This window comes from Pan troglodytes, chromosome 10, assembly GCF_028858775.2.
Source record: "Pan troglodytes isolate AG18354 chromosome 10, NHGRI_mPanTro3-v2.0_pri, whole genome shotgun sequence".
Taxonomy (NCBI): Eukaryota; Metazoa; Chordata; class Mammalia; order Primates; family Hominidae; genus Pan; species Pan troglodytes.
The window spans coordinates 32321212-32333987 of record NC_072408.2 but is presented as its reverse complement, the minus strand read 5'-3'; the positions used below and the strand labels follow the sequence as shown (position 1 = coordinate 32333987).

At 35.6% G+C, this 12776-nt stretch overlaps 1 protein-coding gene across 1 annotated transcript in view; it reads right to left on the bottom strand.

The window, feature by feature from the left end:
• The window catches only part of LOC743902 (T-box transcription factor TBX20-like), a 59125-nt gene that overhangs the window by 15522 nt on the left and 30827 nt on the right, over positions 1-12776 (bottom strand). The window contains exon 3 of the mRNA XM_016923114.3: positions 12405-12481. Coding sequence (XP_016778603.1) covers positions 12405-12481 — 77 coding nt within the window. The remainder of the gene's footprint in view (positions 1-12404; positions 12482-12776) is intronic.

Below are 12776 nucleotides of genomic sequence, written 5' to 3'. Positions count from 1 at the left end.
CTCCAAGCAGAGGTGATGCAGTTGTCCTCCTCTATCTCAGAAGCCTAGTCTGCTCTGTGACTCCTCTTACAGAATGCGGGTCTCAAGGGGAACACTGTGGGTCAGTGGGAGCAGGGGGCAGAAAACTTTTTTCTGTAAAGGGCCAGATAGTAAATACGTTAAGTTTTACAGGTCATATGGTCTCTGTCACATATACTCAACACTGTCATTGTAACACAAAAACAGCCACATACAATACTTAAACAACAACAAAAAAACAGACCGTGTTCCAATAAAACTGTATTGGTAAGCAATAAAATTTACTTTCATATTATTTTCACATGTCAGGAAATATTACTTTAAAATTTTTTCCAACCATTTAAAGAGGTAAAAAACCATTCTTAGCTTTAGGCTGTACCCAGCAGGTGCCAGGCTGCAGTTTGCCAACCCCTGCTTTAGGCTATTTACCTGATTAGATGTGTGCCCCACTGACCCTGCACTGCTCCTAAGGAAACATGCTTTGAAAACTCTACAACCCAGCCCAGAGCTGTGTTAGAACCAAACACCACTTTCTTTCCAGCACCATAAATTATTATGAAAGACCCAGGAATTATTCACAACCATGAACTTCTTTAGCAACTCTGCCAAAATGTTTACTTCTTCATTATGCTGATGCAGATAAAACTTCCACAAATTCCCAGAATATTAGATTTGCAACTTGCTTTCCTAAAGTCTCCTTCCTCACCTAAACTAATAGAGTACACCTGAGCTCTGAGCAAAAAGGGCCAAATCCCACCGGGCTTACGTCCAAACTTCATGTGTTTGAAAGTTTTATTCAGTGCAAGTGGTTTTAAAGTCACTTTTATAGAGACTCTTAGTATGAATTTTGGACCAATAGGGTGATATAAGCCTTTATATTTAATTCCCTGACCTACTAATATGAACAAGAAAACAAGAGAAACTCAAGAAATGAGGGAGGGTGCCAACTATATATTAAAATATTTCAGCCACAGACAGGTAAGGAGTAAGGGCAGCACCAGCCGGCATGCCATCCATCAGCACATCAGGAAGAAAGATACCCAGGGTGGAAATAAACAAGGCTTCTGTTGGAACTTCATCAAAACCCCAACTTGGAGCAAATGGGGTTAAAGATGAAAGCAGATCTTTGAGCAGTTCTTTGGGGAACAGGTTGCCACACAGCTGGAGTCTAGGAGGAAGGAATCCCACGGCAGCCCTCCCAGCCAGCACATGGTGTATTTGGCACACTGAACAGTGTGGGCCATCACCATGGCCAGCTCTGGAGGAGGGCATGAGGCTGCTGTGCTAGGTGAGGGAACCAGCACTGCCCCAGCTGGTTTCTAGCTGCTGAGACAGAGAGGGTAGCCACATCAATGCCAGGTCAACACTCCTTTTTCAGAAACTACTTCCTTATCTATCTGCGACAACTCTCTAACTTAAACAGAATTTCCACATTGGTAAAATGACAGTAAATGTATTGCCCCTTCTTCAGTCTATACCTGGAAGATCTAACAAACAGCTTCAGGCTTTTACTCAGGATCAATTTCAGCTCCTAATATTAAACAGACATTCTATTCTACAGATGAGCTAAAGAAAAATAACTGGACATTACAAAATATTCAACAGTTCAAAAGAAGAAAAGTCATTAACAGAGCAGAACAAATGATTTCTTCTGAAGCAGACTTATTGCAAGAAACAGAAGGACACATTTTAAAATCTCTAATTTGTGCTTTTAAAATTTTAGTAAGATTTAAGAAGACCCTGTATTAATAAAATAGGGACTAGTAGCCATGAAAAGGAAACAATCTGAGCATGTAAAATTACACTTAAAAATAACACAACAGAAATTCTCACATTTTAAAGGAACTCAGTAAAGACAGAAGACAGAATATTAGATGCTGCAGAAAACAGAATCAGCAAATTAGAAGATATAAGAAGTTCTCCCAAAATTCAGAGTTAAAATCTAAAGAGAGAAGATAAATGGGGAATAGATTAAGGAGATGCAACATATGTTTACATTAACTTTAAGAAGATAATTTCTAAAACACGATAAGAAAGACCAATGAATAAAATTCTAAGTCCAAGATTATTTAAGCAAAAATTATTCATTGAGGGAGAAGTACAAAAAAAATCTCTATTTCCTATTGTATAGGACAACAAAATATACACTTTCAGTCTTGGCAAAAAAAAAAAACAAATATCAAAAGAAAAAGAAAAGAAGAAAATTTTCCTGAGCTCAATTAAGACTTGAATTTTCAATGGAAAAGGCTCAGTTATATTTAAATACTAATAAAAACACTACAACTGAACAGATGATACAATTTCTGAATTTCAAAGACTGAGAAAACTTTCTAGAAACATTTTGTCCAGACAGAGAAGAAACAAGTAAGTTTCCAACAAAGAAAGACAATGGGTTTGGCATTAGCTTTTATTCCACAATACTTCAAAACTAGATGACAATACTTAAAAGGAAGGTTGAAAGAGTTCTAAGCAAAAGGACTGTGACTCTAGTTAGGTTCATACATAATGGCAATGGAGCCTCTCAGTTATGCAAGAACTCATAAAGAAGATGACCCACTTATATCCTTCCGCAACCAATTACTGAATGTTTACCAATAACTGACAATAAAGTCAGAACACAATTCCAATAATTGAAGAGAGTACAGAAGAAATGAGCAGTAAACAGTGAATATGCCTGCAATTAAATTAAAAATAATTGTGGCTAATCTATCACAATCCTGATGTTCATTAAGAAAATAATTTAAGAAAGATGATAAGAAAGACCAAGGGCTAAAAATCTGATTTTAAGTCCCAGATTATTTAAACAAAAAGTACTGGCTGAGGGAGGAGTAGTATCCTATTTTATAGGATAACAAAATATATACTTTAATTCTTGGCAAAAAATTGAGAAATATCAATTTTACAATAATGTCCTATTGGAATTTAAAGGCAATAATTATTAAAAAGAAATATAATGAAGATTAGAGAAAAGATTTTGGTTTCAGATGAACTAAACTGGGTTTAAGGTTCAGCTATCACAAATCATAGGAATTTGGATAAATTATTAGTCTCTCAAAGCTTTCGTGATCTCATCTACAAAATAAGAATAAGTTTCTTTGTTATATGATTATTTTGAAATAAAATATATATATATAGCCCATTGTCTGACACATGGCACATGTGGAGTGTTGGCCATTATTGTTAATAATAAAGGGAAAAAAACTTGATAAATATAACAAAAGACAGAAAAAGATTAAAAACTAAAGCCAATAGCTATATTAAACAGAAAACAGAAATGGTTCAAAGAAGCACCACCAAACATATCAGTTATCATAATGCTTGAAGCTGGGTTAAGTTTTTCTATTGAAAAATAAAGACCCTTAGATAAGATTTTAAAAATACAGCTACTCTGTATGCTGTTTTTATAAAGACACACCATTCACTCACTCAACAAATATTTGGGTGCTCACTGTGTGCCAGACACTATTCTGGGATCTGAGGATATGGTCAGGAAACAAAACGCAAAGGCTTTGACCATTGTGCAGGGCAGCACAATCCAGTAGGAAGGTTAAAGACCCTCAGGCTGGGACAGCCCTCGCCGTGTTCAAGAAATGTAATCAGGTCTGTGTGGTGAAGGCAGCAAGCAGAGGAGAGTAGAGTTCAGAGAGGCAACTGGGTCAGGTGGGGTAGATTCTACAGAACCTTTGAGGCCTTGTCTGGACTTTGGATTGTACCCTAAATTAGAAGGTGAGGAATTGGAGGGCTCTGAGTATGAGCAATGGGATCAAACTTCCTTTCTTTGGAAAGATTATTCTGACTGCTGTATTGAATAAAAATAAGGCCAATATTGAATGAAGGCAGAGAGATCAGTTAGAAAATTAATGTAATAATCTAGGAAAGAAAGGACAGTGGCCTAGATAAGAGTGGTAGCAGTGAAGACCGTAAATAGTTGGACTCCTCTGGACTAGAAGGATTAGTTGACAAGATGAGTTAATTGTTTGGATGTGTAAAATATGAGAAAAAGAAGAGTCAAAGATGACTACAAGTTTTTCGGCCAGAACACTGGGAAGGATGCAGTTATGAGCAGCTATGATGGGAACAGTAAGGGAAGAGTAGGTGTGGACGAGTGTGGTTAGGCAGCCAGTTATAGGTATGTGAAATCTGAGGTGCTCTTAGGGGGACAGGGAAAATTAAAAGCAATAGCCAGTCAGATATTTGAATCTGGAGAGGCCAGAACCAGAAATGTAGGTCCAATAGTCATCAGCATATAATGGTACTTAAAGGCATAAAACCGAGACAGAGCACCCAGAGACCAGATGTAGACTGAGAAGAGAAGTGCAAGGACTAAGGTCTGGAACACATGGTGTTTAGAGATGAATGAGATGAGGAGGAGCCAATGAGGGACATACAGAAAGCATGGTAAATGAAGTGGAATAAAAAACAGAAGACTGAGTGGTCTGGGAAGCCTCTTTCCAGAAAGGAAAGAGGAGAGAATGAATGACTGTGCCAAGGGCTGCTGACAGGCCAAGGAAGATGAGGTCTGAGAACTGACCACTGGGTTTAGCAATGAGGAGATCACTGGTGACTTTGATAAGGGTGGACTAGAGGGTAGTGGGGATGTCTCAGAGGCAGAGGAGAAGACAGAAAGGGAGGAAAGAAATGGGAAAAGAGAACATATAAAACTTTTTCTGAGGAACTTTAAGAAGGAGCAGAGAACTGGGAAAGTCAGTAATTCAGAAGACAAATGGGGTCAAGAAAGGGTTGTTTTCTTCTTAATGAAAATGACAGGATATTGATGAGAGAGAGAATATTGCTGTAGTCCTATGGATTTTTAAAAATTAAAGGGTAAACAAAAGAAAGCAAAAATTTAAAAAGGGTAGCCATATAAGATTAAAGTAGAACTTGAGACAAAAACAGTTACGTGGGACAGACATTAACATATATTTGACCAATAAACAATGGAACAGACTAAGAAAGTTGTTAAAGTGGTATTCCCCAAAAGAATACTGCACCCAGGTGAATTTATGGACAAGATTTATAAAATCTTCAGGTAAATCATCATTTCTTTGCTTTTCAAACTGATTCTGACAATAAAAGGAAGGAAAAGATTTCAATTAATTTGAACAAATTAGCAGAAACCAATACCAACAACTGACAAGAGAAGGTACAAAATCAACTAATTGTTTCAAGATTGATACAAAAGGTCTTAAATAAAATATAAGTAGTTTAAATCCAGTAATTTAAGAAAAACAAATAAAATCCAGGCAGGAGGGCTGGGCGCGGTGGCTCAAGCCTGTAATGCCAGCACTTTGGGAGGCCAAGGCTGGCGGATCACCTGAGGTCGGGAGTTCAAGACCAGACTGACCAACATGGACAAACTCTGTCTCTACTAAAAATACAAAATTAGCTGGGCGTGGTGGCACATGCCTGTAATCCCAGCTACTAGGGAGGCTGAGGCAGGAGAATAGCTTGAACCTGGGAGGTGGAGGTTGCAGTGAGCTGAGATCACGCCACTGCACTCCAGACTGGGCCATAAGAGCAAAACTCTGTCTCAAAAAAAAAAAAAAAAAAAAAAAAAAAAAAAAAAAAAAAAAAAAAATTCCAGGCAGGAATATAAGGATGGTTCAACAGAGACAATATGACTATATTATAATGTCATTTAAAATTTTTTAAAAAGGAAATAATCTCAATAGATGTTAAAAGAGCATTTACTATAAATTCAATTAATGTTAAGATAAAAATTATTAATTTAGGTATGAAAGTTATTGCTTTGGTATAATAAAGAATATTCTTCTGAAACCAACAGCCACCAAAAACCATATGCAATGTATCAAGAACAAGAGAAAAATACCAACTATTATTATCCTTCAATGGTGTCCCAGAAATTTCAATCAGTGTAATAAAACAAGAAAAAGATATTTTTAAAAGTATAACTACTAGAAAGGAAGAGATAAAATCATCATTTTTGCAAATGATATAGCAATTTAACTAGAAAACACAAGAGACTGAAATGAAAATTTATTAAAACTGATTTTTTAAGTTCAGTAAAATGGCACAATGCCAAAGACACATAGGAATCAACAGCTTTTTGCAGACTAAATTAGGCAGATTTCTAATTTAAAATTCTCTTTACAAAAGTAAGCACCTCCAAAAATCTCTCTAGTGTTTTCCAATAAAAATGTAATGTGAGTCACATATGTAATTTTAGATAAGCCCAGTTGCCACATTAAAAAAAATAAAAATATATACTTTATGTAACATAATAACCCAAATTATTATTTCAATATATCTAATTGATATTTTTTAAATGACTTTTTTCATACTGAGTCTTCAAATTCTAGTGGTTTTTGGTAGTTAGTTAACCTGCTTGTGTGTTTGCACACTTAACAGTATTATTTCACATCTTCACTAACCACCTGTGGCCAGCAGCTATTGTATCAGACAGAGCAGCTCTCATAGGCCTAGATGTGTGCCTAAGAACATCTGTGCAGAACGTACAAACACGAAAATGGCAAAGTGCTACATAACACAGGAGATTTCGGAAAGAGGACAAACATATTACATATTCATAGATGAGAATAGGAATATGTGTCTTTGAATACTGATATCACTGTAAAGATATCAATTTTCCCTCCCAGGTTATTATATAAATTCAACACAAGCCTAAGCTAAATTCCTGTAACATTTATGTAGAAGACCTGACAAAAAGATTTCAAAGACTGGAAGCATAAAGATAAAAGAATATCAAGAAACTTTGAAAATGACAAGTAAAAATGATTGGGATTTGCCATATCAGATATTTAAATATCAAGTATTTACAATTTATGAAAATTACAACAATATGATACTGGCAGCTCAACAAAGAGACTGTAAGAACTAGTATACATAAGAATTTGGTACAGCATGTGACAAAGGGAGAATGAAAAATAAGTGGGAAATGAATACGTTAGTAAATACATATTAATAGTATTCAGGCCACTTGTAAAAAATATAAAGTTGTATGTCTATTTTATAATGTTTACCAAAATAAATACTACACAAGTCAAAGGTTTAAATGAAAAACTAAAAAGCAGTAAGATGATTAAAAAATCTATAGTAAATGTTTGTATTATTTTGGAGTGAGAAAAGTTTTCTAGGATAGAAATCAAAGAACGAGAGCAACAGATTTGGTGATAAAACCATCTATGTATCAAAAGCATAAATAAAAAGCTAATTTTCAAACTGGTAAAATGATTCCAACATATATGAACAATAAAATACTAATACTCTTGATACATAAGTAGCTTTTACAGCTCATTTAGAGAACAAGGTGAACAATCCAAAAAAAAAAAAAACCTAAGGACATAAACAGGCCAATTCCCAGGAGAAAATACAAATGTTCACCTATGAAACTGGCAAAGATGAAAAGACGATGATTATGGCGGACAAAGGTGTAAAGGAATGGTAACTGCTGTGAACAACCTTTCCTGAAGGAAACTTGGCAGTATGCATAAAATGCCTTAAAAACATATACAGTCATGTGCCACATCACAATGTTTCAGCCCACAACGTTTCACATATATGAAAGCGGTCCCCTAACATCAGAACGGAGCTGAAAAATGTCTATCACCTAGTGACATCATAGCCATCATAATGCAGCAGCACAACATGTTACTCACATGTTTGTATAAAATACATCATACTTGATTAATGATAATAAACAATGATGTTACTGGTTTGTATATGTACTATGCTATAATTTTTATAATTATTTCACAGTGTACTCCTTCTACTTATCAAAAAAAAAAAAAGTTAACCGTGAAACAGCTTCAGGCAGATCCTTCGGCAGGTATTCCAGAAGAAGGCATTATCATTACAGGAGATGTGTGTTATTGCCCCTGAAGACCTTCAGTGACAGAAGATGTGGAGGTGGAAGACAGTGATATTGATTATCCTGACCCAGGGTAGGCCTGATGTGTGTGATTATGTCTTAGGTTTTAACAAAAATGTTTAAAAAGTAAAAAAAAAAAAAAAAAAAAAAAAAAAAATTGAAAAAACTTAACGGAATAAGGATATAAAGAAAAAATGTTTTTGTACAGTTGTACAACGTGTATGTTTTAATCTAAATGTTACAGGAGAGTCAAAAAGTTAAAAAAAAATAAAAAGTTTAGAAAGTAAAACAGTTATAAGCTAAGGTTAATTTATTCTTAAAGAAAAATATTCTTTATAAATTTAGTGTAGCCTAAGTGTACAGTGTTTATAAAGTCTGCAGTAGTGTACAGTAATGTCCTAGGCCTTCATATTCACTGACCACTCACCCAGAGCAAATTCCAGACCTTAAGCTCCATTCACGATGAGTGCCTTATACAAGTGTACCATTTTTTATGTTTTACACTTTATTTTTACTGTGCCTTTTTAATGTTTAGGTACATAAATACCTGCCCTTGCATTACAATTGCTTACAGTATTCAGTACAGTAACATGCAGCACAGTACGGTTTATAGGCTAGGATCAATAGGCCATACCAAATAGCCTATGTGTGTAGTAGGCTGTACCATCTGAGTTTGTGTAAATACACTCTATGATGTTTTCACAATGACAAAATCTCCAAATAATGCATTTCTCAGAATGCAGCCCTTCTGTTAAGTGACTCATGACTATACATCTTTCCACTTACATGAGGTACCCAGACTAGATAAATTCACAGATGCAGAAAGTAGGATACAGATTACCAGGGTCTCGAAGGGAAAGTAAATTGGAAGTTATTTTAATGGATACAGAGTTTCTGTTTGGGATGATGAAAACATTCTGGAAACGGATAGCAGTGATGGTTATGTGACATCATAAAGGTACTTAATGTCACTGAATTGTACACTTTAAAATGGTTAAAATGGTCAATTTTATGTTATGTATATTTTACCACAATTTCTAAAACCTCCATTGCATGACTATGAATTTTATTAAACCATTCTCCTATTATTGAATATTTGGGTTCTTTTTCTAAATTTTTAAACAATTAAAAATAATACTATGATAAAAAAAATACATCCTTTGACTCAGCATTTTAATTTGTGGATATTTATCTCATGGTAATAATTAAGAAGATGTGTAAAGATGTGTATTTTCCTCCTGGCACTATTTGTATCAGCAAAAAATCAGAAACCTAAATAACTAATGCATAGGATTAGTCAAATAAATTACAGCACATAATGGAAAATTAGAAAGCCAATAAAAAGTGTGCTGCAGACATATATCTATTTATATTAAGGAGAAATAATTAAAAATAATATGGTTGACAAGATAAACTTTAAAGGAAGTAAATGTTCATACGTGCATAAGAAAGTATCTGAAAGAATATATAATGGGGTTTTGCCAGGGGTCATCTCTAAGGAAATGGGGTTTAACTGCTTTTTTATGCTTTTTCTTACTTGTCCGTATTTTCTGATATTTTGGCAATGCACACAAACTCTTTTAGTAAAAAGAAAAAAAATTAATAAAAGAAACTTAATTTTGAATAAAACATAGATAACTCCTCCCAGTTATTTTTCTTTTCTCAGAAGTAACACTGTGCCTTTGTGTACTGGACAAAGTGAACCACATCCCCCCAGAAAAGAAACATAAAATGCCAACTGAATGACTGTCTAAAGCTTGTTATTATATGGAACCAGCCAATAATTGTTTTCCCAATCTGAGAAACTAGACATTAGATTATACAAAGATATCCCTCTGGGCTTTTGGTTTGCCTCTTGGTTGACCATAGTAGGTATATTACAAAGCAGTAATGAAAACACTTTCTATTTTTGCCAGTGAGGTGGGTTTTCTTTTAGAAATGAGGAAGACGATGTCCCTGAAGAGTAAGGCTACACATAAAGTGAGACATTCAAGTACCTCAATGGAACCTAGTAAAATTAGAGCAAGAAAATTAAAACACCTTTAAGAGTATCTCAAAAGCTTGTGTAGCTGTAGAAGGATTAAAACTGTGAATTTAGAGGTACAGGCAAACAGATCCAATCCTAATGGCATTTTTGTTTGGGTGTCCCACACATTAAGCTGTAAATCTGAAACACGAAACTTGAAATCATTAAGGCCACATATTTATAACATCATATTCAATTAGCTTAGAAAAGTGCAATATCTGTCATCATGTCATAAAAAGATGTGTTTTTCTCTCAGATCTCTTATAAAGAAAAGCTCCCTATATTGTTAAGGATAGGGCTGTTTTCAATCAGTTACAAGGAGCAATTCAATTACTGGATGGTTTAGTGCAGTAACTGACTCCAGACTAATTTAATTTCTTTAGGTCTCTAAAGATCAATTGATCTGATTTGTCCCATCCCCAAGGGCTGTTTATGAAAAATTCAGACTTAAATATCTGGAAATGAAATCCAAAACCTCGGCCAATTTCACACTACTTAGGTCATCTTGCAAACTTTCAGCTAGTCATATAAGAGTGCTGTCTTTGCCCTCGGACCATTGAAAGCTACTTAGCTTCATGTACATGTGAGCGCTCCCGCATCAGGATGCTTATCCAATAAGTGGAAAATGTGGCCGCATGCATTATCAAATCTGCCGTTCTAAAGAGCAGTCAGACTGAGTACCTCCTATCTTGTAAACCAATGTGCAACTACAAGGCTATTTTTACTCTAGGAGTAGTTTATTAAGACTATGAAACATAGAGTTACATGGGATAAAAGTGGTTAGATGAAATGCTCATATAACAAGATGAAGAACTTGTAATTATTTTACATTTTTAGATTTATAAAATGCTGTCATAAATGCCAGCTTATTTGATTCTCAGAATAAACCTCTGAGGTGAGCAGGGTTATTTTTTCCATTTTCTAGATGAGTGTACAGACTCAGAAGTCTGGTGACTTCTCCAGGATCACTCACCCAGGAAAAGGCAGAGGTGAGACTCTAAGCCCTAACTTTTTTTTTCTCCCAATATATCATGCGTACCCCCATGGTCTGAGACAGAAAATATGACACACACTATAAAAACAGATCACTATCACCCCACTGCATCATTGTCTCCATTCTTACTTAATACCTGAATAAAACTGAGAAAAAGTTCACTTATAACAATCCCAACTGCATAAACCCGGTCTGCAGCAGGGCTTCTGGCCCTCAGAAACAGGAAATAAAGTCATGCCTAAATGAAGTTGCCTTTTGCAAGTGGACTCCTTTGTTGCCCACACTGCTGGTACCACATTCTCAGTGACTTGTATCCCACCTAATTTGAGAGTTACCACTTGCCTTCTCTCTGCCCTTTGCAATGGATTTTCAATCACAAGCTCAAGTTTCTTTTCCTGATCCCAACACTTCCAACCAACTTGTCCAGCTCTCCAACTATTTAATCTTTCTTTTCTGCTCAAATCCCATAGTTCCTGGCCAACATTCAGCCTCTCCTGCTTGCTCCTCTGCTTCCCCACTGAGCCTCTAAGTCTGTTCCCCTAAATCAAACCTCCGCCTCACATTCTGCCATTTGGGAAGGCTTAGGAAGGCTGAGACAGAGGTTGTTAAAATATGTAATTATCTTTTGAATTGCCAAGATAGATTAGACAGAAGTGCTGAGGTCAGCAGATGTGGCTATGCAGGTAACAAAGAGTGCAGCAGAAATGTGCAGCAGTTAGTAGGGAAATTACACAGATGTAGAGATAAGAAAATCAGTGGTTCTGGTGGCTAGGGAACTTCCCTGGTCAATCAAGACATTGGGCCACATAAAAGAATTAGTGTGTTTAAGAAGTAAAAATAATCAATCAGGTTTAAAAATCTTCTCTTTGAAAAACAATTTTTGACATTCATACTAGGCAAAATATGTATCTCCATATAGTCATTACTCATCACCTCAATGGTCTCAAACTGCATGAACCATTTTAATTGAATAAAAAGTAGGGTACGTTACAGGCACATGATTTCACTTGTCTTCTTAGACGCCTGATGTCTCTCCTATTAAATAAAAGCAGTCTACTATATTGGTAAAATTATGTGACCTTGAATTAAATTACATCTCCTTGTTTTAAAATTCCCCAACTACCCTTACACTCTTTGTGTTAGCAAATATATCTACTTGGGAAGGTAAAAAGCTATCAAGGTTCTATTTCTCTACAGACTGCCACTCATTGAGACATGAAGCTTAAAAATGTCAAGAGGACTAAGTCTTTAATAACAACAAAGCCCTATTTTTTATAGTAGAATAAATGTCCTGACCAAAGAAACTATTTCACTCAGAAATTAAGCATATAATAGATCCAGTCACAGTAGCTGTCAGACTTAGGCAGTTGCATATGTACAAGGAATAGGGTGCAGAGAATAGAAGACTATATATAGTAAGGTTATGATTCTCTGGTGTCGAAAGGAGTGTGTTGTTACAAACTCCCTCTTCTCTTGATCTTATCTGAACAAGAAAGTAAACAGAAAATTCTCATTACCTCTCAAGGTCAGTGAGCCTGGAGGAATCCCAGAATCCTTTGGCAAAAGGATTGCTACCTATTTTCAGCTTCGTTATCTGGAGAAAGAATGGGTACAAAACAATATCATTTCTGAGGTCAAGGAAGTAAAATCATAAATAGTTTGTTCATTCTCCATAGCACACCAAGAATATCTTAATGTTTCTCAGTGTCGTGAGAAGGGTGGAAAATGCTACACATGTTCACAAGAGGGACAAATCCCAGCCAGGTGGGATGGTAAGGGAAGGCCTCAGAGAGGAGGTATTGAGGACAGGCTGGAGGTTGACAGATAGATACAATTAGGGAAGGGAGCCTTTGAGGCAAAAGTAGATGTGAACTGGGGTGTGCAGTATT